This window comes from Musca domestica, unplaced genomic scaffold (assembly GCF_030504385.1).
Source record: "Musca domestica strain aabys unplaced genomic scaffold, Musca_domestica.polishedcontigs.V.1.1 14, whole genome shotgun sequence".
Lineage (NCBI taxonomy): Eukaryota > Metazoa > Arthropoda > Insecta > Diptera > Muscidae > Musca > Musca domestica.
The window spans coordinates 4,882,165-4,908,779 of record NW_026712192.1 but is presented as its reverse complement, the minus strand read 5'-3'; the positions used below and the strand labels follow the sequence as shown (position 1 = coordinate 4,908,779).

The window sequence follows — 26,615 nt, the reverse complement described above, 5'->3', positions numbered from 1 at the left end:
GCTATTATTTGTGATCAGTTATTTGGGCATGAATTATTGAAAACTTTAAAATGCCATAACTCCTTAAATATTGAGTTTTCGGCGTTTTTAGCTATTACTTGTGATCACTTTTTTAAGCATGAATTATAGAAAACTTTAAAATGGCCATAACTCCTTAAATATTGAGTTTTCGGCGTTTTTAGCTATTATTTGAGATCACTTTTTTAAGCATGAATTATTGAAAACTTTAAAATGGCCATAACTCCTTAAATATTGAGTTTTCGGCGTTTTTAGCGATTATTTGTGATCAGTTATTTGGGCATGAAGTATTGAAAACTTTAAAATGGCCATAAATCCTTAAATATTGAGTTTTCGGCGTTTTTAGCTATTATAACTCCTTAAATATTGAGTTTTCGGCGTTTTTAGCTATTACTTGTGATCAGTTATTTGGGCATGAATTATCGAAAACATTAAAATGGCCATAACTCCTTAAATATTGAGTTGTTAGCTATTATTTGTGGTCAGCTATTTGGGCATGAATTGTCAAAAACTTTAAAATGTCCATAACTCCTGAAATATTGAGTTTTCGACCTTTTTAGCTATTATTTGTGACCACTTTTTTAAGCATTAATTCTCGAAAACTTTAAGATGGCCATAACTCCTTAAATAATGAGTTTTCGGCGTTTCTAGCTATTTTTTGTGATCACTTCTTGTAGCATGAATTATCAAAAACTTTAAAATGGCCATAACTCCTTAAATATTGAGTTTCCACCATAGTATGGAGGGTATATTAAGTTTTTCATTCCGTTTGCAACACCTCGCAATACACATTTTAGACCCCACAAAGTATATATATTCTAGATCAGTATAAAATTCTATGTCGATTTAACGAGGTCCGTCCGCGTGTCCGTCTGCCTGTCTGTCCGTCCGTCCGTCCGTCTGTGGAAATCACTCTAGCTTCTGAACGAATTGAAGAAGATTGATAAAATTTTACTCAAATGTATATTATGTCTGCACGACTTTTGGTATTGAAAATGTAGTTCCACGTTTTGGTATTGCCCCCATCTACGGTACCTCCCGATATTCGGTATTTTGATGATTTTAGCGACGTTATTTACTGGAATTGTTTCGAATTTGGTATTTAAAGTTCGTAATGGATACTTAAGCGTAAGACAGAAAATTTTCTGTGCAGGTCCACGTTTTCGCATAACCCCAAAAACAGTACTTCCAAATATTGGGTATTTTAATTACTTTAGCGACATTGTTCACCAGAATTGTTTCAAATGTGGTGTTTTGAGATTCGTAATGGATACTACAGCATAAGACGGAAAATTGTCTGCGCATTGACCACGTCTTCGTATAGCCCCCATATAATGGTTCCTACCGACATTCGGTATTTCGATGATTTTAACGACATTATTTACCGGAATTGTTTAAAATTTTGTATTTGAAGTTCGTAATGGATATTACAGCCTATGACAGAAAATTGTCTATGCAGGTTCACGTCTTCATATAGCCCCCATATATCAGTACCTCCCTATATTCGGTATTTTGATGATTTTAGCGACATTATTCACCGGAATTGTTTTAAATTTGGTATTTGAAGTTCGTAATAGATACTGCAGCCTATGACAGAAAATTGTCTGTGCAGGTCCACGTCTTCGTATAGGCCCTATATATCAGTACCTCCCCATATTCGGTATTTTGACGAGTTTAGGCGCAATACTCACCGATATTGTTTGAGATGTCGTATTTAAACTTCGTAGTGGATGCTACAGCCTCTGACAGAAAATTGTCTGGCTGGTCCAGGTCTTTACACAGCTTCGATATAACGCTACCTCCCTATATACGATATTTTGATGATTTTAGCGTCATTATTCGCCGTATATTTCAAGTTATCGAATTTGAATATGATAATGGCTTATGACAAACAATGCCTTTGTAGGTCCATGTCATATAGACCCCAAGAAAACGGATATATTCGGTATTTTAAAAATTTAAACAGAATTTTTTAAGGAGTTTGTTTTTTGAAAATTTCCAAATTCATTCCAAATTGTGGAGGGTATTCAAAGTTCGGCCCGACCGAACTTCCTGCTTTTTAACTTGATAGCTATTATATTGAGTTTTCGGCGTTTTTTATTTGTGATCAGCACCTAAATTAAAAAAAACACCATAAAGTAGTCTTTTTCAATTAATTTATTTCTTTTGTATAATTCTTCAAATATTTATTTTATTCACTAATACATAATTGAATAATATATAATTTAATTCAGTTTTATTGTTTGCTACTAATTATATTTTTTTATGCGTATTAATATTTTTGGTTTTTGGAAAAATGTCTTCTGAGTTTTTTTTTTTTGCGGTTTCTTTAACCAACTTTTTTACTTTGTCAGGCAATAATTGTTTTTTTTTATTTTATTTTTAAATTTCACTAACAAACATCCGTATCTCAAAATCTGTTTCAATGCATTTTTTGTATGTAAATGTACGCTAATATCAATTGTTTATTTGTGAGTATGGGTTTCATTCTTATTTTTTGTTTTAAATATTGCGTTAAAATTCTAAGTCACAATTAAAAATACGTAAAGTTTTTGTTCGCCTTTTTTCTGCTGCTTCAAAAGATTTGTGTATTTTTTGAGATCGGTTATGGATCATGGCATAATTAATAAGTGAAATTTGGAAACCCTTCTCCAGTACAAGAAACAAATGTTGATATTTCATTTGGTTTTAAAAAGTCCCTTGGAACACTGAGCCATGGTTACAAACTTTTTGGAATAAATTATGTCAAAATATTAAGTAGAAATTACAAATAATTTATCAAATACGCCATGACCTATTACCTTTCAATATTTATATTTAAAAAAATAAAACTAAAAAACTCTCAATTTTTTTTGTATAAAAATAAATTAAAATTTGTTTATATAAAAAAATAAAATAATGTTACATTTCTTTTTTTTCTTTAATGTTGACATAACAATGCGACTGCAACATTTGAAATATCACAAATTAATCAGGTTTCGTGAACTGAAGTTTCATCTCTTCCCCCGTTTTGTCTTGAAACTCTGTGAACAACGAACATCATTTTTGGCTAAAAAAGTCTACTCATCTCTAAATTATTATTCTTGCAGACCACTGCCGAGTTTTTTTTTTATTCACAAATCTAAAACATAAAATAAATCTCTCCAAAAATCGAGAAATTCTCAATAGTCCGCTTGGGTTTAAATAAAAAAAAAACTAAAATATAATAATTGTTTTCCAGTGCTAATTTTGATATGTTTTCTTAAATGTACAATCGAGTGTTTATTTCAAGTAAACAATTATATTTAATAAGCCTAGAAATTAATAAAAAAAATAATAATAATAATATTTAAACTAAAAGCGATGGTATGCCGCCTCCATATTTATTGCCTGTAGGCTGCTGCAGTGGCGATTTCAGCTCTTCCACAATTATTGTGCCATTTTCATCCACGGAATGGCTAAGTAGAAGATTCTCAACTTGTTCGTCGGACAATAGCTCTTTGGGTTCGGATCTAAAAAAAAATAAAATACTTTTTATTGATTATATATTATTTACACATAAACTAAGATTATGTATGTCCTGTTATTTGCAAGCTATTATGTATACTCAGCATTAAAATTTGGGGAATTAAGAAGTTTTGCACTTTTGTGTAGTAAAATATGGGCATTCTCCTAAAACTGGTCGACTTTGCGGAGTATCTCAACGACGCACAGAGGAGTGAAACCACAAAAAACGGACAATAATTGAATAAATTTTTATAAATTGGAATAAATTTTTATAAATTATTATAGAACACAAAATTCTGCTTCAGTACCGAACATTTCAAAGTCATACGTTGTTCACTTTTCTAGTTACAACGTGCTAAAGATGAGAAATGTTTCACTTTAGTTTTTTTCTCATCAAATGTGATAATATACCCTACAAGGTATGGGGGTATTACAAGGTTGGGGGTATTATAAGTTTGATTAGGCCAAAAATTATTATGGATCTCCCATCTCGCCGAGCTGAGTTGATCTATGTTAAATTGTAATCACTGTACAGGTCGCAATTATGACCCGATCCTCACGAAAATGAAAATGAAGGTGGGGTCATAATAGCAGCCTATTGTATTTGGAGATGATCGCATAATATTTAATTGAAATAAAACAAAAACAGAAACAATTCCTGATTTTGTAGTTGCTCTACAGGTTGTAGAATTCGATGCTCATTTGCGCGGAATTTGATGCTCATATCCAAAATAGTTAGACCGCTTATAACTCAGGAACGTCTGGGCGGATTTTGACAATCTACACAAATTTGGGAAAGGATAAAATCTAAGAAAATCGCCTAATAATATGACAATAAAAAGTGAATATTACTATGAAGGGTACATTATCTTTGTCATTCCGTTTGTAATTCCTCGAAATACTCATGTCAGACCCAACAAAGTATATATATTCTTGATCAGCGTAAAATTCTAAGTCGATTTAGCGATGTCCGTCTGTCCGTCTGTCTGTCTGTTGTAATTTCGCTATCTTTCAAACGAATTGAAATAGAAGGCTAAAATTTGGCACAATTGTTTACTTTTCAAGAAGGCAGGTTATGTTCGTAAATGGGCCATGTAGGTGCACGTTTTCATATAGCCCCATATAACGGTACCTCCCGATATTCGGTATTTTTGATGATTTTAGCGACATTATTCACCGGCATTGTTTCAAATTTGGCATTTGAAGTTCGAAATGGATACTACAGCCATTACTCACCGGAATAGTTTCAAATTACGTATTTAGAGCTCGTAATGGATACTACAGTCTGTGACAGAAAATTGTCTATGCAGGTCCAATCCTTCGTATAGGCCCCACATACCAGTTCCTCCCTATATTCGGTATTTTGACGAGTTTATTTGAAGTTGGAAATGGATGCTACAGCCTATGGCAGAAAATTGTCTATGTTGTTTCAGGTCTTTGCACAGCTCCGATAAAACGGCACCTCCCTATATACGATATTTTGAATGATTTTAGCTACATTATTTACCGTTTATTTCAAGTTTCGAATTTGAATATGATAATGGCTTATGACAAACAATGCCTATGTACGTCTTATAGCCCCCAATATAACGGTATTCGGCATTTTTAAGATTTTAACAGAGTTATTAACGGATTTTGTTTTTTGAAAATTTCTAAATTCGTTCCAAATGGTGGAGGGTATTCAAAGTTCGGTCCGGCCGAACTTACGACTTTTTAAGTTGTTTTTGTCATACTTTTTATAGCATGCGATTTTTTTTTATATTTGACTTACAAATTGAATTTTATATTTGGTAACATTTTTTTTTTACTTTACAGCACTATGTTTTGGGAGTATCCTATTCAAGTCGCAATTAGTAGTCCGATTCTCAAGAAATTTTGCATTTGCATAGGGTTAGGTTAAAATAAAACACGAATATTTTTCATGATGTATATTGAGGGGTTCAAATGAACCCAAAAAATTAAAACTTTCCCGAGCTTGAAGTGGCTCTACAGGTCACAATTAAAAACCCATCCTGACGGAATTTTGCATAAGATTAAGGCTCAGAAAAGCGCAGAAGTGTAGTATTTTGGACGACCCTTGATACCAAGCGGGTAAAATGGACCACAACTTTTGTGTGAAATTGTTATGGATACCTATCAACACGAGAGCATATATAAAAAAACCAGAGATAACATTTGTGCGGGACTGTATAACATAATTTTAAATAATCGACTAAAATGTGTTTGGATCTAAGAGGTTTTCCAATATATTATAGAGTTGTAGGGTATCAGATGGTCGGCCCCACACGACTTTGTTTACTTGTTTTAAAATGGAAACATCGACTACAAGTGTTTATCATTGTTTTAGAATAACCAAGTTTTTGTTGTTGTTGCAAAATGGTCAGTCTTAATTACTTTATTGTTGTTTTTATAAAAACAACGTTTGTTTATTAGTGGAGAACGATGGTAATGTTTAGCAGGGGGTAAGCCAGGGAATACCTAGGTTTCGGAAAGAGCCACCAATTCTCATCAGTTCCCTTGTTTTTTGTCTGGGATATTCTCCCCAGAAGTTATTTTAAAAATAACTTCTATTTCAAGTGACGAGACTGTAAGCTTAATAGAAAAGGAGGAAGAAGAGGAGACAGCATAACAAGTGGAGAAAGATGTAAATGTTTATAAGTGCGGTTGTAAGATTTAGAAGATTTTCCAAAAGAATTTTTGCTTTATTTAATTTTTTGGTTCCTCTTCTATTGAGCTTACGATCTCGTCACTGTTCTATAAAAAAGTTTTAAAAACAGTGATGCAAGATAGACCCATAGTTACTTTTGAGGATTTCCATGGAATCACTTTCTGAGCCGATTTAATGCCAGTCCGTCTGTTCATGTATTTTTCGTGAACTTCTTCAAAAAACATTTTTTTGACCCAAGGACGAATCCTATTGAAATTGGTGAGAATCGGTTCAAATTTAGATATAGCTCCCATATATATCTTTATCCGGTTTCAGGTTTATTGTGCCCCATATAACCAATATCAGTCCAAATTTACTGAATTTTGGCACATCCGACCGAATTCAGTGTAGAAGCAAGTACATCAAATTTAGTGAAAAACCGTTCAGATATAGCTATAGCTCCCACATATATGTTTCATCTGATTTTTGGTTTTTAGTACCTCACATGCGTAATATGCATTCGACAACAATGAGCTCGGAAATAACTTTGCCAAATTTTATCGAGAACGACAGCTAAATATAATCCAATGGTCATCGAAAATGCTAGAATTTTTCCCTGTCCTTAACTCTCTCCTCTGGCGTGTCGATTGGCTTCAACTGTGTGATCAGGATTTTTTTTGTTTGTTTGTGGTTCATTTGAACCCCTAAATATTTTGCGATCATCTTCAAATGCAAGAGGTTTTACTGTATTGCCAAATTTAGACTCATCCATATGATTTGCTTGCCTACGATATTTGGTTACATTCGTCAACGAAATCAGCATAAAAAGCCAGAAATTCGCCTTTTTGTGTATTTTGAATATCGCCTGTAAGTTATTTTTAGAGTTTCGGTAGAATGGAAATTTTCGTATTTTTCACAAAATATAGTGTTCCAATCTGCCCGCCAAGAGGGCATTCTGAATTGATAAAATTTGTCAAAATCGCTCCAGCCATTCTAGAGATATAAGCATTCTAGCTTATATCCCCATCCTTTGTATATACGCTATACATATCCGATATATTTACCATCGGCATCTATGTAACGGTCGGAATTGACCTGTTCGTCTATTTGTGATTTCGCCGGGATTAAAAATATTCGCGGTTTAATGGAAATTTTGACTTTTATTTAAGGCAAATGTTATGGTCTCTTTCACCCATTAAATATTACCCTATGACCATCAAAATTGGAAGTCTTCTACCCAGCCCTAAGCTCTAGCCCCATACTAACTTCTGCGTCGATTGGTCTACAGGGTTGCCCATATTCGACGGACCCATGTTTTTTTTTTAACCAAAGAAAAATTTGGCGGTTGGCAATGTTAATCATTTAATTTGTTCCAAGTAGATTTGTTTACATCAATTTTTGAATATGATATCTGTCAAATGGCCGCCTCTGGCGTTAATGACGTATTGTGCCCTTTTTGCTGCATTTTCCATCGTTTTTGCTAACATTTCGGCCGGAATAGCGGCTATTTCTTCACGAATGTTGTCCTTGAGCTCTTCTACGGTCCTTGGCTTGTTAACGTAAATCTTTGACTTCAAATATCCCCACAAGAAGAAGTCAGGCGGCGTCAAATCGGGCGGTGGCCAGTCCAAATCACCACTTTTCGACATCAAACGGCCCGGAAACAAATTCTTCAGAAAATCGATTGTTATGCGACTTGTGTGCGGTGGAGCGCCGTCTTGTTGAAACCAGAACTGCCTCATACGCTTTCGACGAATAATTGACATCACAAAATTGGTCATCATGTCGCGATAACGCTCCTGATTGATGGTAACAGCATTGCCATTTTCATTTTGGAAGAAAAACGGCCCAATGACCGTTTTCGCATTAGCGCCGCACCAAACTGTGACTTTTTCGTCATGAAGAGGCACTTCTTGAATCTCCTGAGGATTTTCAGTGGCGTAAAAACGGCAAATTTGCTTATTTACGGTCCCATTCAATGCGAAATGGGCTTCATCGGACATGATAATTTTTTTCCAAAATTGCTCGTCATCTTCGGCCATTTCGATGACTCTTTGGGCCCATTCCAATCGACGAGGCTTGTCCGCAGGCAACATTCTTTGCGTCAATTGAATTTTGTACAGGAACAAATGCAAATCAATGCGAATAATCCGTTGTAAAGTGGACCGAGCCATGTCCAACTGCTGAGAACGGCGTTTTTGGGATGTTCTTGGGGACCTCTCAACACTGGCTCGTACGGCAGCGATATTCTCGGCCGATCGCCTTGGTCGACTTTTATATGGCCTCTTCGGATTAGAAAGAGTCTTACCAGTCGAACATTTTTCGTATAAACGCTTACTGGTGTTCTTAGAAGGCGCAATTCTCACATTTTTTTAATTTTTTAAAAGCACGTTGAGTTTTCACAATTGACTTCTTCTGTTGAATGTAAATTTCAACTATTTCAGAGCGCTTGCGTGGCGTGTATTGGTTCATGATAAAAATCAGCTTGGACTGACGCTTCAAACGCGTTATGTCATTAAGCGATGTGACATCTCTGTCAAAAGTTATGGCGTTGCCAGATGGGTCCGTCGAATATGGGCAACACTGTATAAATGCGACTTCAAGAGCAACTGCAAAATCAGGAAATTTCTCAGTTTTTGGTCCATTTCAACTCCTAAATATTATGCGATCATCTCAAAAAGTAATAGGCTTCTATTCTGGTCGCAGCCCCACCTCCATTCTAAATTTCGTGAAGATCGGGCCATAATTGCCAACTGTAGAGTGATTACAAATTAACATGGATGGACGGACGGACGGATATACATAGCTAGATCGACTCAGCTCGACGAGATAGGAAGATCCATATATACATTCCTATATGGGAAACCAATAATTTTGAGATGTTACATAATTTTTAGCCCAATCAAACGTATAATACCCCCAACACATAGTGTTGTAGGGTATAGAAATTCATCACCCAAGTATACCTGCACAACATTCATGGCTATAGCTCTGAGTGTGCCAAAGAAATATTTTTTTAAAAACTCACAATTATAGCTCCGAGGGTCCTTCAAAAATATAATTTTAAGTAACCACTATTAAAGACCTAGTTGTTTGAAAACCCACATAAGGATTTCCTCGTGAGTTCTTTATCCCATGAAAGAAAATTGTCTACATAAGTCCACGATATCGTATATCCCCCATATAACGGTACCTCCCGATATTCGGTATTTTAATGATTTTAGCGATTGGGTACTACAACCTATGAAGGAAAATTGTCTATATAGGTCCCGGTCTTTGTATAGCCCACATATTATTAGCGACATTTTTCACCGGAAATATTTCAAGTTTCGTATTTGAAGTTCGAAATTATTACTAGAGCCTGTGACAAAAATTACTTATGCAGATCCACGTCTTCGTATAGCCCCAATATAACGATTTTCATTTTAGCGACGGTTTTTTTTTTTTGGGAACATTTTCCAGTTTCTTCCAAATGATGGAGGGTATAAAAAGTTCGGCCAGTCCGACCTTAGCTTAGATTTTTTACTTGTTTGATATTGTAAATAACATATTATTAGAAAAAAAAAACATGCTGAATATACATAATGCTTATTTACATATTGACATCAATATAAGTAGGTATTTCGGACTTATGTTAATAAAAATAAAAAAAATATAAAACATAAACCAACAACCACATTTAGATTATAAAAAAAGCCAATCAATAGTACTTGCCTCAGATAAAAGAAGAAAATTTAGAGCAGGATTTCGAATTTCAAATGACAAAAGGGAAGGAAATGTTACAAATTCAATAGAGAGATGATGGTATCAGGTTGTTAAGAGTCTTTTGTTTTGGAAGTGTTTTGCTTTTTGGGAATAAATCTTGTTGTTGTTCTTGTTTTTGTTATGTTTCAGTTTTAAAAAAATGTAAGAAAATATACTAAGAATTGAAAAAGAAACACACAGATATTGGCAAAAATACATTTGATAAAAAAACAAATAAATTTTGAAAATTTAGGAAAAGAAAGGAAATTTGATTTATTTATTTTTTTATTTCAGTTTTGTGAAATGATGTTGTAAAGCGCCAAATAGTCCAGTTTTTTTGTGCAATGCTCTATTTGTATTACTTTCATAATTGTTATTAGTTTTTGGAGTTGTTGTTGTTGTAGTAGTGGTAGTATGTTTATTAGTATTTGTATGGCTAGAATTTGTAAAAGTGCGAAAAAGTGTTAAATCATGCCTTGTGATCGGTAATGGGCGAAGAGCGTCAGCCTCTTCCCCTTCTTGTGCTTCTTCTTCTTCTTCTACTGACCTGGCAAATAGAAAGAAATCACCAGCCGATGTGGTGGACGATGAAGTGGATGTGTTGTTGGCGCCCGACATACCGCTGCCGACATTTTGTGTCCCATTACCGCCGCATTCATTGTTCATTTCCGATTCACTGTTGCGCCGTTCCAGGGTTCGTCCTACCTTTTGGAAACCAAATGAAAACACATCTTTCACCTTGTCACTGGCATCGATGAGCAGGTCAAGTGACTGCCTTCGCCCACCCACTTTAAGGCTATTCGAACGGGACAACCACTGACTAAGCGATTGTTTGCGATTCATTTGCTCTTGTTCCTGGAATATTGTGGTACAGGTCACTTTACGTTTCGGCTCATCCGAGGAGGAAGACGATGAATGGTGGGATTGAGCATCTTCGGCCACACCATCGGCATGATCATGCAATAGACTTTGATTCGAATAGCTGGAACTTGTGCTCTCCGAGTGGGATAGGCGTATTTCGGTCCATTGCTCAATGTCATTGTCATCGTTATCCGTCATTAAACCGCCACCGCCGCCGCCACCTTTTTCTGTACTTGAACTATTGTCTGTGTTCAAATTTTGACCACTGCCAATGGAGGAGGAACATTTCACCTCATAGGGACCATGCCGCTGGGCCTGGGCAAAGAGATTATCACTGGTATTACTGGTGCTGGCCGATTTATGCATGCCACCGGCGATTTTTTGAGGAAATGTCAGAACCGATTCAAAATCTCTTAACAAATGTGGACATTCATGTTCATCCGGATGCCGTTGGCGTATGGGACTTGAATTTGTGCTCAATTTATCGGGCATTTCGAGATACTCATCACTGGTATCGATATCACAGGAGAATTGTTGAAATGTTGCCATTTCACCAGAGGACGATGTGTACGTGGACGTTGTATCATCGGCGGCTTGATTTAGCATGGTTTCGTAATTTATCAGATTCTGTTGTTGTTGTTGCTGCTGCTGTCGCTGGCGATGAATTTCCTCGGAAATTTGTTCGAGATTTTTCAATGCCTCATTGTAGGTCATTTTCGCCTCGGCCACTTTATTCTCTAGGCTATTGATTTTCTCTTTTTGGGTTTTCAGAATGCCGTTGTAGTTAGCCCGCGTCTCGTAGTAGGGTCTGAAAAGAAACGTCGAAAATCGTAATTATATCGGGTTTTTGTAATATCTTCGAAACGAAAATCAAACTACTTACAAATCACTTAAATCATGTTGATAAGCCAATAAATTAATCAAAAGTAAATTTCGCCGAATATTGAAACTAAAAAAATCAAAAAAAAAAAAAAAATAAATAAATAAATAAATCAAACAATAAAATTAATATAAATTAAACTGTATTGAAAAAAAAAAATAATAAAAACCATATGCAACACAAAAAATAATTTTAAAGAAATTTAAACCCTCCACATTTTTAGAAATGTTCGGTTATTATTATGTCTTTGTGCATTGGTTTGTAACATTGAAAAGGAAGCGAGATAGACCCATAGTTGCTCTTAAGGATCTCCATAGAATCACTGAGTCGATTTATGAATGCCGTCTATCCATGTATTTTTGTGAACAAAATTCAGGCCGTACTTATTATTCGATTGACATGAAATTTTGCAAACAATATTTATTTGGCCAAGGACGACCTCTTTTGAAATTGGTAATAATCGGATCAGATTTAGATATAGCTCCAATATATCTTCAACCGATTTTGGGTTAATGTGCACCATATGGCTAATATAAGTCCAGTCTAGAAGCAAACCAAATTTGGTAAAAATCGGTTCAGATATAGCTATAACTTCCATATATATGTTTCATCCGATTTGGTGTTAAAATACCTCACATGCGTAATATGCACTCCACAACAATGATATTTGATACCGGACATCAGATGCAGCCCAAGAACACCTACGCCAAATTTTATTAAGATCGGTTCAGATTTGGATATAGCTTCCACATATATCTTCAAACCGATTTCGGGTTTATTGTGCACCAAATGGCCAATATCGGTCTAAATGACCTGAATTTTGGTACATCCGACGGAATTCATCCTAGAAACAAGTCCTTTAAATTTGGCGAAAAACAGTTCAGATATAGCTATAGTTACCGTATATATGTTTCTTCCGATTTGTGTTTTTAAGTCCCTTACATGCGTAATATGCCCACCACAACAATGATTTTTGGTACCAGATATTAGATACAGCCCAGAAATACCTTTGTCAAATTTTATCGAGTTCGGTTCAGATTTGGATATTGCTGCTATATATATATATCTTTATCCGATATCAGGTTTATTGTGCACCAAATTTCTAATATCCGCCTGGAGCGAATTGTGGCATTTCCGACCGAATTCAGTCTAGAAGTAAGTACTACAAATTTGGTAAAAAATCGGTTCAGATATAGATAAACTCCCATACATATATTTCATCCGACTTGGTAGTTTAAGTTCCTCATATGCGTAATGTGCACTCCACAACAATAATATTTAATATCGGACATCAGATACAGCTCGAATATACCTCTGTCTCTACTATCATTCTTTACTAATAAAAAAACGTTGTTTTTATAAAAACAACAATAATGGGATTAAGCCTAACTATTTTGCAACAACAAAATACTATGGTATCCCAAACAAACATGCCAACACTGTTCTATATTTTTATTCAGCATAAAATTCTGTTTCGATCTCCGCCTGTCTGTCTGTTGAAGTCACGATACATCCCACATTATTTGACATAGAGCTTCAACATTTGGCAGAACAATTTATATTGTGTCTAGGATGGTTTGTATGAAGATGAGATATATCGGTCCACGTTTCGGTATAGCCTCCAAATATAACGGAACCTCCCGATATTCGGTATTTTTATGATTTTTGCGACATTTTCTTCACAAATTTGTCAAAAAATCGATATTTGTAGTTCGTAATGAGTTCTAGCTCCGGTGGCGGAACATAGTATATATAGATCCACGTTTTGGATCCCCTCCCGATATTCGGTATTTTTATGATTTTTGCGACATTTCTTCACGAATTTGTCCAAAAATTGGTATTTGTAGTTCGCAATGAGTTCTAGCTTCGGTGGCGGAACATAGTATATATAGGTCCACGTTTTGGTATAGCCACCATATGACGGTACCTCCCGATATTCGGTAGTTTGATGATTTTAATCACACTTTTTCACGGATTTTTCCAAAAATTGGTATTTGTAGTTCGTAATGAGTTCTAGCCACGGTGGCGGAACATAGTATATATAGGTCCACGTTTTGGTATAACCCCCATATGACGGTACCTCCCGATATTCGGTAGTTTGATGATTTTAATCACACTTTTTCACGGATTTGTCCAAAAATTGGTATTTGCAGTTCGTAATGGGTGGCGAAACAAACATACAACGCTACCTCCCGATATGCGGTATTTTGATGATTTTAGCGACATGGTATTGTTTCAAAATTGGTATTTAAAGTTCGTAATGGATACTACAGCCTATGACAGAAAATTGTCTCGGCAGGTCCACGTCTTCGTTTAGCCCTCCCAATATTCGGTATTTTGATGAGTTTCGCCATATTTTTGCACGGATTGGTCTAAAAATTGATATTTGTAGTTCGCAATGGGTTCTAGCTCCGTTGGCGAAACATGGTATGTATAGGTCAACGTTTTCGTATAGCCCCACATTCACCAAAAAAAAAAAATAAAACTCACATTGGTATCAATACAAAATGTATTTCGCACATTCCGAACTCACTCACCTTGACGCCTTGATGGCCTGTCGTAATTGTCCCTGTAATTTACCCACACGATTATTGGCTACTTCCAGTTTCAATTGACACATTTTCAACGAGTTACGAGCATCGGTAACCTCCAGTTGTGATTGATTGACTTTGCCTATGAGGAAAGAAAATAACATTAGCAGGACAACAAAGCCGCATTACCACGCGCGCACACACACACACACACAAGTAAACAAATTATGGTAACATGTCACGTAAACAGGATATGATGGAATTTAACGTCATCAATATGTGGGGTGTAGTGAGGTGAGGGGCGGCAGTTATGAAGGAACTATAAATAAGCATACTTACTGGCGGCATGGCTTAGCATCTCCTGGCAGGCTGTATCCAGTGTGGATTTCTCACCCAGACCCTGTTCGGCTAAATAGACCATTTCTTTGGCTGCTGCATGAATAGATTTGGCCTTTTCATAATTTGCTGCTGCCAACTGGGTTTCTTTGGCAAGCTGGTGACGCGGGACAAAGAGAAAAATTCATAAAAAATTAATGTGGTTTTAAAATTAGCAGCAGTCTAAAGAAAGGAAGCGATTTTCACACACACACACTTCCGCACAGCTTAACAAAAATATATATTTTCTTGTTTACACCTCATTACACACTCACCTGTGCAGCATAAATGCGGGATTCATAATAGGGTTTAGCCGCCTCTATAGAATTGCCCAACTTGTGTGCCGACTGTTTTATCCTAACCACACTTTCGGCCAAAATTCGTTTAAACTCACATTTGGCTTCCTTTGGTTGGTTAGTTGGTTCGTTTTTTTTTTTTTTGTTTTTCCAGCATTCGCCCAGACGGCAATGGTGATGATGAACATCATGAAAATAAAATGAAATTATTTTGTCATATTTTCTGTGGAAAGATTTCTTGTTTCTTGTGATATGTACAGCAACAAAAAAAAATTAAATTGTCCTCCCACATCCCACATAAATGTTAGAGGAATGTGTTCGGTTGGATGCCGGCAACAGTACTTACATCAAGTTCCACTTCGTATTTATTAATATTGTCTGTGGCTGTATTGAGTTTTTCCAGTTCGACCTAGAGCGGGAGATGGAAGATAGGAAAACGGAACATAAAAAACAACAACAACAAAATAGCATTAAATAGAGGGATTACATTTTCGTTAAATGACTTTAAAAAAAAGACTACATCAATGAGATAAGGTTAAAGGTTACAATGTTGGTTGTTAGTGATATTTTGTTAAAACATATTCCACAGATTATAACGAAGGAAATAAGTTGAAGAGGATATAGGACGTTTACCCATCAATAGATAATTTGTACAAATAATTACAAAATGTTGCTCGATAACCCAAAAGAGCGAGTGAAGAGAGTTATTTTGAGAGGTGTCTCAAATTACGGGAAACAATTTAATTATTTCAATTACACTGTGCGACAAAAATCAATGCTTTCACTAATTACAGGAAACCACCAGTTGTTTACAAAAGTAGAGCTAAAAATAAAAGACATGTGTATCGGCGTTTTCAAAGTTTTTATCACAAAGTAACCTAAATAAAGGATTTAAGTTCCCCCTCTTCCATTCTTTTTGAAAATTACGGATTTATATTTCTTGGAATCTTGAAATTTTAAGCATTTATTGCCTTCCCGATACGACGATTATTTTGGTTTGGAGGATTTTTTGGGCGTCCTTTACCCTACTACTATGTGGGGTAGGGTATAAGAACGCCCAAAAAAGGGTATAAGGGTATAAGAACGCCCAAAAAAATTTACCATTTGGTAACCGCTCCACTCGGAGACCTATACGTCCATTGTGTTCATCCTAGAAGAATAGTAAGAAACAAGTAAAAAAACATTAAGTTCGGCCGGGCCAAACTTTTAATACCCTCCACCTTAGGGTAAAAGAAACATTAGAAGAAATGTGGCAAAAACCATTAAAATGCCGATTATGGGGAGGTACCGTTATATGGGGGCTATACCAAAACGTGGACCTATAATTACAATGTTTCGCCACCGGAGCTGGATCCCATTATGACCCACAAATACCAATTTTTAGACAAATCAGTGAAAAAATGTGGCAAAAACCATCAAAATAACGAATATCGGGAGGTACCGTTATATGGGGGCTATATCAAATCATGGACCCATGCATGCAATGTTTCGCCACCGAAGCTGGAACCAATTATGACCAACAAATACAAATTTTCGAACAAATCCCTGAAAAAATGTGGCAAAAATCATCAAATTACCGAATATCGGGAGGTACCGTTATATGGGGGCTATACCAAAACGTGGACCTATAATTACAATGTTTCGCCACCGGAGCTGGAACCCATTATGACCAACAAATACCGATTTTCAGACAAATCCGTGAAAAAATGTGGTAAAAAAACTAAAATACTAAATATCGGGAGGTACCTTTATATGGGGGCTATACCACAACGTGGACCTATACATGCAATGTTTTGCCACACGCTCAGGGACCCGCTATGACCTACAAATACCAATTTTAAGACAAATCCGTGAAAAAATGTGGCATAAATCATATACCAAATTATGGACCCATACATGCAATGTTCCGCCACCGGAGCTGGAAACCATTATGACCCACAAATACCAATTTTTAGACAAATCGGTGAAAAAATGTGGTAAAAAAAACTAAAATACTAAATATCGGGAGGTACCTTTATATGGGGGCTATACCACAACGTGGACCTATACATGCAATGTTTTGCCACACGCTCAGGGACCCGCTATGACCTACAAATACCAATTTTAAGACAAATCCGTGAAAAAATGTGGCATAAATCATATACCAAATTATGGACCCATACATGCAATGTTCCGCCACCGGAGCTGGAAACCATTATGACCCACAAATACCAATTTTTAGACAAATCGGTGAAAAAATGTGGTAAAAAAAACTAAAATACTAAATATCGGGAGGTACCTTTATATGGGGGCTATACCACAACGTGGACCTATACATGCAATGTTTTGCCACACGCTCAGGGACCCGCTATGACCTACAAATACCAATTTTAAGACAAATCCGTGAAAAAATGTGGCATAAATCATATACCAAATTATGGACCCATACATGCAATGTTCCGCCACCGGAGCTGGAAACCATTATGACCCACAAATACCAATTTTTAGACAAATCGGTGAAAAAATGTGGTAAAAAAAACTAAAATACTAAATATCGGGAGGTACCTTTATATGGGGGCTATACCACAACGTGGACCTATACATGCAATGTTTTGCCACACGCTCAGACCTACAAATATGACCTATAAATACCAATTTTAAGACAAATCCGTGAAAAAATGTGGCATAAATCATCAAAATACCGAATATCGGGAGGTACCGTTATATGGGGACTACACTAGAACGTGGACCGATATATCTCATTTTCAATACCAACCATCCTAGACACAATGCAAATAGCTCTGCTAAATTTTGGAGCTCTACGTCAAATAATGTGGGCTGTATCGTGATTTCAACAGACAGACAGACGGACAGACAGACAGACAGACGGACAGACAGACGGACATCGTTAAATCGACTTAGAATTTTATGCTGATTATGAATATATATACTTTATGGGGTCTAAAACGAATATTTAGGGATGTTACAAACGGAATGACAAAGTTAATATACCCTCTTTTCCAAGGTGGGGGGTATAAAAAAGGAAGAAATGGTTGATAGAAGGGGGTGAAGATAGAAGATAGAGTAATAGAATGTGATCTACGGCTAAGGAATTTGCCGTGTCGTCTTTAGCCACTTGAATCTTTTGGCTAATTGAAGAATTACTATAGGGTCAGTATTAGAAAAAGAAAACAGACCATGTGACACTAGTTCAACCACCAGCCTGTGTCTCACATTAATGTGTGCTGGGCAGTGGCACTTCTTCTTCATCTTGACAGATCCTACAGTAGTCAATGTCGTCGCTATCCCATTTCGATGTCATTGCTCTTACCTTACAGTGACCTGTGATGATACCGACCATAAGCTTTAGATCGGGTTTCGACAATGACAATAGCGATTTTGTTCTCTTCTCTGAGAATGTGGACCAGATTCTTTTGGAGATGGTGCAACCCATTTCGTCCAGCCATTTTTGTTGGATTCTCTCAGAGTAATGTATGTGAATAACCTGTAGGAAGTACCACATTGGTGGTTTAACCGAGTTATCTACTTCAATGGTAGTTGATTCGGATCCTAGCCTGACCATTTCGTCTGTAGTCTCGTTACCTGGGACGCTCATATACTCTGTATCGTTCCAATTTTAGTACGACTTCGGATTAATTGTGCACCAAATGGCCAATATCAGCCAATTTTATCAAGATCGGTTTAGATTTAGATATGGCTCCCACATATATCTTCGACCGATTTCACATTTATTATTCCCCAGGTGATTAATATTAATCCAAATTGAGTGAATTTTGACACTTCCGGCGGAATGCACCCCAGAAGCAAGTTCCTCAAATTTGGAGAAAATCGGTGCAGATATAGCTATAGCTTTCATATATATATGTTTCATCCGATTTGAGGTTTTAAGTCCCTCACATGTGTAATATGTACTCAAAAAGAACGATATTTTTTGCCAGATATCAGATACAGACCAGAAATACCTCTGCAGATTTTATCAAGATCGGTTCAAATTTCGATTTAGCTCCCATATACACATTTATTCGATTTCAGGTTTATTGTGCACCAAATGGCTTGTGGCAGCGCATGTGGACTGAATTTTGGAAATTACGACTGAATTCGTCCTAGAAACCTGTACTTCAAATTTGTTGTAAGTCGGTTCAGTTATAGCTATACCTCCCATATATATTTTTTATCCGATTTGGAGTTTAAAGTTCTTCATATGCGTAATATGCACTACACAAGAATGATATTTGGTACCAGATAACTTATAGAGCTCAAAAATACATCTGCCAATTTTATCGAGATCGAATCAGATTTGGATATAGCCCCCATATATATTTTTATCCGATTTTACGTGCACCAAATGACCAGCATTTTGGCACTTCCGACTGACTTCAGTCTAGAAGCTAGTACATCGAATTTGGTGAAAATCGGTTCAGATATAGCTATAGCTTCCATATATATGTTTCGTTCGATTTGGTGTTATAGTCCCTCAAATGCGTAATAGACACTGCACAACAATGATATTTGATACCAGACATCAGATACAGCTCGAGAAGACATCTGCCAAATTTTATCGAAATCGGTTCAGATTTTTATATAGCTTCGATATACACCTTCATTCGATTTTACGGCTGTTGCTCACCATATATATAATATCAGGCCAAATTGAAATTTCATATTTAAACGAATTTATACGCATGGTGGTATATGGTATCATATAGTCGACCCACCCGAATTTTGATCTTTCCTTTCTGGTTTTCAGATTATAGTTGAGTTTTTTAAAGGTTGGTTCACATTTGGATTTAACTCCCATATATATCATCAGCTCCAATAGGATGGATTTTGGTGAAAATCGGTTTGGAATGCCTCCATCAAATTTAGTGGAGATCGATTCAGAGTGGGATATAACTCTCATATATTAGTACCTTTCGGTTCAAAATTATATTTTCTCTAAAGCCGTAATATAGATTAAATAACAATCATAGTTGGTATTATCTACTTCATATTAATTCGAAATATAAACAATTATTTATTTTTAGTACCTAATAATCATAGTGATATTGAGTATCATAAAGTCGTCCCGCCCGACTCTTGGCCTTTCTTTATTATACCCTACAACACTATGTGTTGGGGGTATTATAAGTTTGATTGGGCCAGAATTTATGTAACACCTCGAAATATTGATTTCCCATATAGGAAAGTATATATGGATCTTCCTAGCTCGCCGAGCTGAGTCGATCTAGCTATGTATGTCCGTCCGTCCGTCTGTCCGTCTGTCCGTCTGTCCATGTTAATTTGTAATCACTCTACAGGTCGCAATTATGGTCCGATCTTCACGAAATTTAGAATGTAGGTGGGGCTTGGACCAGAATAGAACCCTATTGCTTTTGGAGATGATCGTCAAATGTTTAGGGGTTGAAATGGACCAAATACTGAAAAAATATCGGATTTTGCAGTAGCTATACAGGTCGCAATTATAGACCAATCGACGCGGAAGTTAGCATGTTGCTGTAGTTTAGGGAGGGGAAGAAGCCTACCAATTTGGGTGGACATCGGATAATATTTAGCGGGTAAAATAGACCATATCTTTTGTGTTGAAAAAATTCAAAATTTTTCATTAAACCGTGAATATTTTAAATCCCGGGGAAATCACAAAGCCATCACAAGGTTACTTCTGACCTTTACATTGATGTTAACATCCAACAAATCGGATATGTAGCAAAATATGTGCGATATATATGTCTATCAAAGAAGATATGCTTGAAAGATCTCTTATATATCGAGAACGGCTGAACTGATTTCGACAGTTCTCATTAATTCAGAATGGCCTCTTGGCAGAAAAGAAAAAACGTCTAAAAAAATCGCATAAAAATATCTCTCTAAAGATGAAAATATTAATTTTGTAAAATTTTCTCATATTTTTTCAATTTTTGTCATATTTTTGGCATATTTTCATTTTGAATTAAACATTTGGTAATATTTCTACAGCTAACAAAACTAAGTAGTTAGGATATCAGGATATCATATACAGATCGCATTTATGGCCCGATCCTTACGAAATTTTGCATGGAGATAAGATGAGGGTCAGAATAGAAGCCTACTCTTTTTGGAGATGATCGCCATATATTTAGGGATTGAAATGGACCAAAAAGCTGAAAAAATTTCGGCAGGTCGTAATTATCGCCCGATCCTCACGCACATTTGAACGGGGGTTACCGCACATTGCAAAAGACAAGCAGTTTCTAATGGCCATCCAAAAATATTCAATGTGTGAAATAGTTTGCCAACTTTTGTAGACAAACTACGAAAATTTCCATTCCAGAGACTTTTTGGAGAATTCACAAATACAGGAAAGACGCACTTCTGACTATTTCGTTGAAGAATATAGTCAAATATCTGTATCTCATATAGATGCGTTTCAGTCAAAAACCAATAATAAATGTTAATCTTTTGCCACTTCTGAGAGATTATAGGTTTTTGGGAAATATTGGTTTCAGATCTAGGAAGACCATTTAAGTGCAACATCTACCAATAAATAGGAAATGAGCAAATTAGTTTAAGTTGTTATTTTTCGAAAATTAGAGAACGAAACCTGATGGTTTTCTTTAATTATTTGTCACAATATCTTGTGGAATTTTGTCGAGTACTTCGCCTTTATAAACTGTATGGTTTATTATAGTGTTGTAGGGTATTCAACGGTCGGCCCCGCTCGACTGTAGCCTTTGCTTACTTGTTGGTTATAAATACAAAGGTTCATAAGTGGATATATATGGTAATTTTTTTTTCCGTTCCAAATTTAATTTTTTAATTCAACACAAAAATCAGGAGTTTGCTAAACGTATTTCGAATGGTGTTTTCCAATGACATTCACTTTCATATTTATGCACAGAAGCGGCCTATCCATGCTATACATTGTCTCGAAAGAAATAAGCTTCAATTGTAAAGAAATCAGTTTCCTAACGGCTGTTCGAATAACAATAACGAAACATTTTTTTTCAATCCTCCAACTGTGACATAATTGCTTCTTTTATTCGCATGTTTTCAATTTAGATTCAAAATCGAATCCCCACACTCTTTTTGAAGAAAGTATGCGCGAGTTAAACAATATTTCCCTGAATTTATAAACGAGGAGTGATTGCCACTTTAGGTGTTACGTTTTTGCAATAGACTTCTTTAAAGCGATATAGATAGATATACACAAACCAGTAAAGAAAGTCCTAAAGTCGGGCGGGGCCGATTTTATGATACCCTACACCACTTTGCTAATTTAGTTGAGCTCCACTTAATAATTAAAAGTTTTTATGGGAGAATTCAATCATACACGCTATGATTGTAATTATAATTTAAAATTCAAAGGACTAAATATGCCGAAGCATTTGTATCTTTTAAATTCGGACTTGTATTGCCCATTTGGTGCGAAATTAATTTGAAATCGGATAAAAATATATATGGGAACTATATCCAAATCTGAACCGATCTCGATAAAACTTGGCAAAGATATTTCTGAGCTGTATTTGATATATTTCCCTGGATATCGTTGTTACGGAGTGCATATTACGGCTGTGGGTAACAAATACAATAAATCGGATGAACAATATATATGGGAGCTATAACTATATCTGAACCGATCTTCACCAAATTTGGCATACTACCTTCTAGACTAAATTCGGTCGTATGTGCTAAATTCCATCCCATTTAGACAAATATTAGACGTTTGGTGCACAATCGAAAGTAAATCGGACGAAGTTATATATGGGAGCTATATCCAAATCTGAACCGATCTCGATAAAATTTGGCAAAGGTATTTCTGAGCTGCATTTAATATATATCCCCAAATATTGTTGTTACAGAGTGCATATTACGGCTGCGTAGGACAAAAATAACAAATCGGATGAACAATATATATGGGAGCTATAGCTATATCTGAACCGATTTCGATAAAATTTGGCATACTTATTTTCAGGCCTAATTTGATTGTATGCGCAAAATTCCATACTATTCGGGCTGATATTACACGTTTGGTGCACAATAAAAGGCAAATCGGACGAAGATATATATGGGAGCTATATCTAAATTTTTACCGATTACCTCCAATTTCAATAGGGTTCGTCCTTGGGCCAAACAAATGTTGTTTGCAAAATGTAATCTCAATCGGATAATAAATACGACCTGCATTTTGTTCACAAGAATACATGGACAGACGGACGGACAGACGGACTGACATGCATAAATCAACTCAGAAAGTGATTCTATGCAGATCATCAAAAGGAACTATGGGTCTATCTCGTTTCCTTTTGCCTGTTACAAACAAATGCACAAAGACATAATACCCTGACCACCTTGTGGTGTAGGGTATAAAAAGGATATATCTCTTAAAGGACTTTAATATATTTTCCATGCTTTATTATCATACAGAGAAGTCTCATTATAGGTCTTCTACATAGAGAACATCGTAGACAAAAAAAATATCTTCTTCTACTTTGAGAGAAACGGGTTATCACAACTCTGATATACGGAGGAATCCTTTGACAGAAAACATTATATAAGTCTTATATTTTGATAGTACGGTGTATGTAAAAAAACCATAAATTGGGTGAGGCCCTTATATGGGGGACCTGGTCTTATTTCCAAATATAAGAAAATCAGGATTATTAAAATATCGAATATAAGTGGATAACGTTATATGCGCGCTATAGGAAAATGTGGACCTAGATATTCAATATTTTTCCATCGGAGCCAGAACCCATTATGACCTACAAATACCAAGTTTTAGACAAATCCGTGGAAAAAGTGACAAAAATCATCAAAATAACGATTATCGGAAGGTACCGTTATATGGGAGCTATACAGAAACGAACCTATATACACTCGTATACAATGTTTCGCCACAGGAGTTAGAACCCATTATGAACTACAAATACCAATCATTAGACAAATTCGTGGCAAAATACTGAATTTCGGGAGTTTATATGGCCGTAGGCCTATATAGATAATGTTTTTTTTTTCGGGGGATAAACTACTCACAAAGAACTCCATGTGTAGTATTTCACACAATTCTATTAAAAAAATGTGACTGAAATCATCAAAATATCGAATATCGGGAGTATTTGATATATGGGAGCTATACAATATCTTGCACAGACATGGCCCATCTTCGAACTCGACCTTCTTGCAGACAAAAAACTGACCTGTGCTAAATTTTAGCTTCCTATATTAATTTGTTTTGACTCTAGCGTAATTACAGTCGGGTGGGCAGCGTTAAATCGTCTTAAAATTTTACGCTGATCGAGAATATACATACTTTGTGAGGTCTTAAATTATTATTTCGATGAGTTACAAACGGAATGACGAACTTAATATACCTCATGGTGGAGTTTATATAAAATGATGAAAAAACAAGTAAGCAAAGGCTACAGTCGAGCGGGGCCGACCATTGAATACCCTACAACATTATAATAAACGATACAGTTTATATAGGCTAGATACTCGAAAGAATTCCACAAGATATTGTGACAAATAATAAAAGAAAACCATCAGGTTTCGTTCTCTACTTTTCGAATAATAGCAACTTCAACTAATTTGCTCATTTCCAATTTATTGGTAGATGTTGCACTTAAATGGTCTTCCTAGATCTGGAACCAATATTTCCCAAAGATCTATAATCTCTCAGAAGTGGCAAAAGATTAACATTTATTATTGGTTTTTGACTGATACGCATCTATATGAAATACATACATTTGAATATATTCTTCAACGAAATCAGCGTTATCGAAATAGCCAGAAGTGCGTCTTTGCTGTATTTGTGAATTCTCCAAAAAGTCACTGGAATGGTCTATTTTTTTGTTCTATTTCAACCCCGTAAATATATGGCGATCATCTCCAAAAAGAGTAGGCTTCTATTCTGACCCTCATTTTATCCCCATGCAAAATTTCGTAAGGATCGGGCCATAAATGCGATCTGTATATGATATCCTGATATCCTAACTACTTAGTTTTGTTAGCTGTAGAAATATTACCAAATGTTTAATTCAAAATGAGAATATGCCAAAAATATGACAAAATGGAAAAAATATGAGAAAATATTACAAAATCAATATTTTCATCTTTAGAGAGATATTTGTATGCGTTTTTTTAAACGTTTTTCCTTTCCTGCCAAGAGGCCATTCTGAATTAATGAGAACTGTCGAAATCAGTTCAGCCGTTCTCGACATATATGAGATCTTTCAAGCATATCTTCTTTGATAGACATATATATCGCATATATTTTGCTATATATCCGATTTGTTGGATGTTAACATCAATGTAAAAATCAGAAGTATCCCTGTCATGGCTTTGTGATTTCGCCGGGATTTAAAATATTCGCGGTTTAATGAAAAATTTTGAATTTTGTCAACAAAAAAGATATAGCCTATTTTACCCGCTAAATATTATCCGATGACCACCCAAATTGGTAGGTTTCTTCCCCGCCCTAAACTCTAGCTACATGCGAAATTCCGCGTTGATTGGTCTATAATTGCGAACTGTATAGCTACTGCAAAATCCGACATTTTTTCAGTATTTGGTCCATTTCAACCCCTAAACATTCGGCGATCATCTCCAAAAGAAATAGGGTTCTATTCTGACCCCAGCCCCACCTCCATTCTAAATTTCGTGACGATCGGGCCATAATTGCGACCTGTAGAGTGATTACAAATTAACATGGACAGACGGACAGACGGACATACATAGCTAGATCGACTCAGCTCGGCGAGATAGGAAGATCCATATATACTTTCCTATGTGGGAAATCAATATTTCGTGGTGTTACATAATTTTTGGCCCAATCAAATTTATAATACCCCCAACACATAGTGTTGTAGGGTATAATTCAACTTTGAGAATTTTGACTCTAACTATGAAGTTTTTGAAAAATGATTCCTTTGGACATAAAGGTCTCAAACTTTTGAGGACCCATTAAAAGTCTTCTATTTTTTGGTCTTCTATCATGTTGCTCTGATAGAATATGGTTAATAATTATCTTGTTGCATAGTGTAATCATAATTTTCATAAAATACGGAAATAGTCTCTAGTTCTCTTCAAATTTCGCACAGTGCAATATTTGTACTAACATTAGGTCCAATGGACAGTTGGATATAAATGTGTATTATTTTTTTAAAGACACCTCACCATTGGCCATTTCAGTTTACCCATTGTAACGAAATAAAAAGAAGCAATTTTACTCTCTTACCGCTGCCAAAACTGCCTCATTGTCTGCATTACATTGTACGCCTTCTAGCCTTGACTTTTACAAAAATAACCAGTAAAGAAAGTCTTAACGTCGGGCGGGGCCGACTTTATGATACCCTACACCACTTTGCTAATTAAGTAGAGCTCCACATAACAATTAAAAGTTTTTATGGGAGAATTCAATCATACACGCTGTGATTATAATTATAATTTAAAGTTCAAAGGACTAAATATGCCGAAGCATTCTTTTAAATTCGGACTTGTATTGCCCATTTGGTGCGAAATTTATTTGAAATCGGACGAAGTTATATATGGGAGCTATATCCAAATCTGAACCGATCTTGATAAAATTTAGCAAATGTATTTCTGAGCTGTATTTGATATATTTCCCCAAATATTGTTCTTGCATAGTGCATATTACGGCTGAGGAGGACAAAAATAACAAATCGGATGAACAATATATATGGGAGCTATAGCTATATCTGAACCGATTTCGATCAAATTTGGCATACATATTTTCAGGCCTAATTTGGGTGTATATGCAAAATTTCATACAATTTGGGCTG

The 26,615-nt window shown here is 35.8% G+C and overlaps 1 protein-coding gene across 3 annotated transcripts in view; it reads right to left on the bottom strand.

Annotated features, from left to right (window-relative positions):
* Positions 1 to 2,176: 2,176 nt before the first annotated feature.
* LOC101895925 (uncharacterized) overlaps positions 2,177 to 26,615 on the bottom strand; it is a 34,507-nt gene continuing 10,068 nt past the window's right edge. Inside the window, exons 2-8 of one of the 3 annotated variants that reach the window (XM_059119141.1) lie at positions 15,185 to 15,247; positions 14,818 to 14,946; positions 14,507 to 14,660; positions 14,174 to 14,309; positions 11,640 to 11,705; positions 10,443 to 11,564; positions 2,178 to 3,509 (exon numbers count right to left, since the gene is read on the bottom strand). In XM_059119141.1, coding sequence (XP_058975124.1) covers positions 3,347 to 3,509; positions 10,443 to 11,564; positions 11,640 to 11,705; positions 14,174 to 14,309; positions 14,507 to 14,660; positions 14,818 to 14,946; positions 15,185 to 15,247 — 1,833 coding nt within the window. In that variant the 3' untranslated portion in view covers positions 2,178 to 3,346. Of the gene's footprint in view, positions 3,510 to 10,442; positions 11,565 to 11,639; positions 11,706 to 14,173; positions 14,310 to 14,506; positions 14,661 to 14,817; positions 14,947 to 15,184; positions 15,248 to 26,615 lie in introns of all 3 variants that reach the window. The other 2 variants (XM_059119143.1, XM_059119142.1) reach the window with 2 other exon arrangements.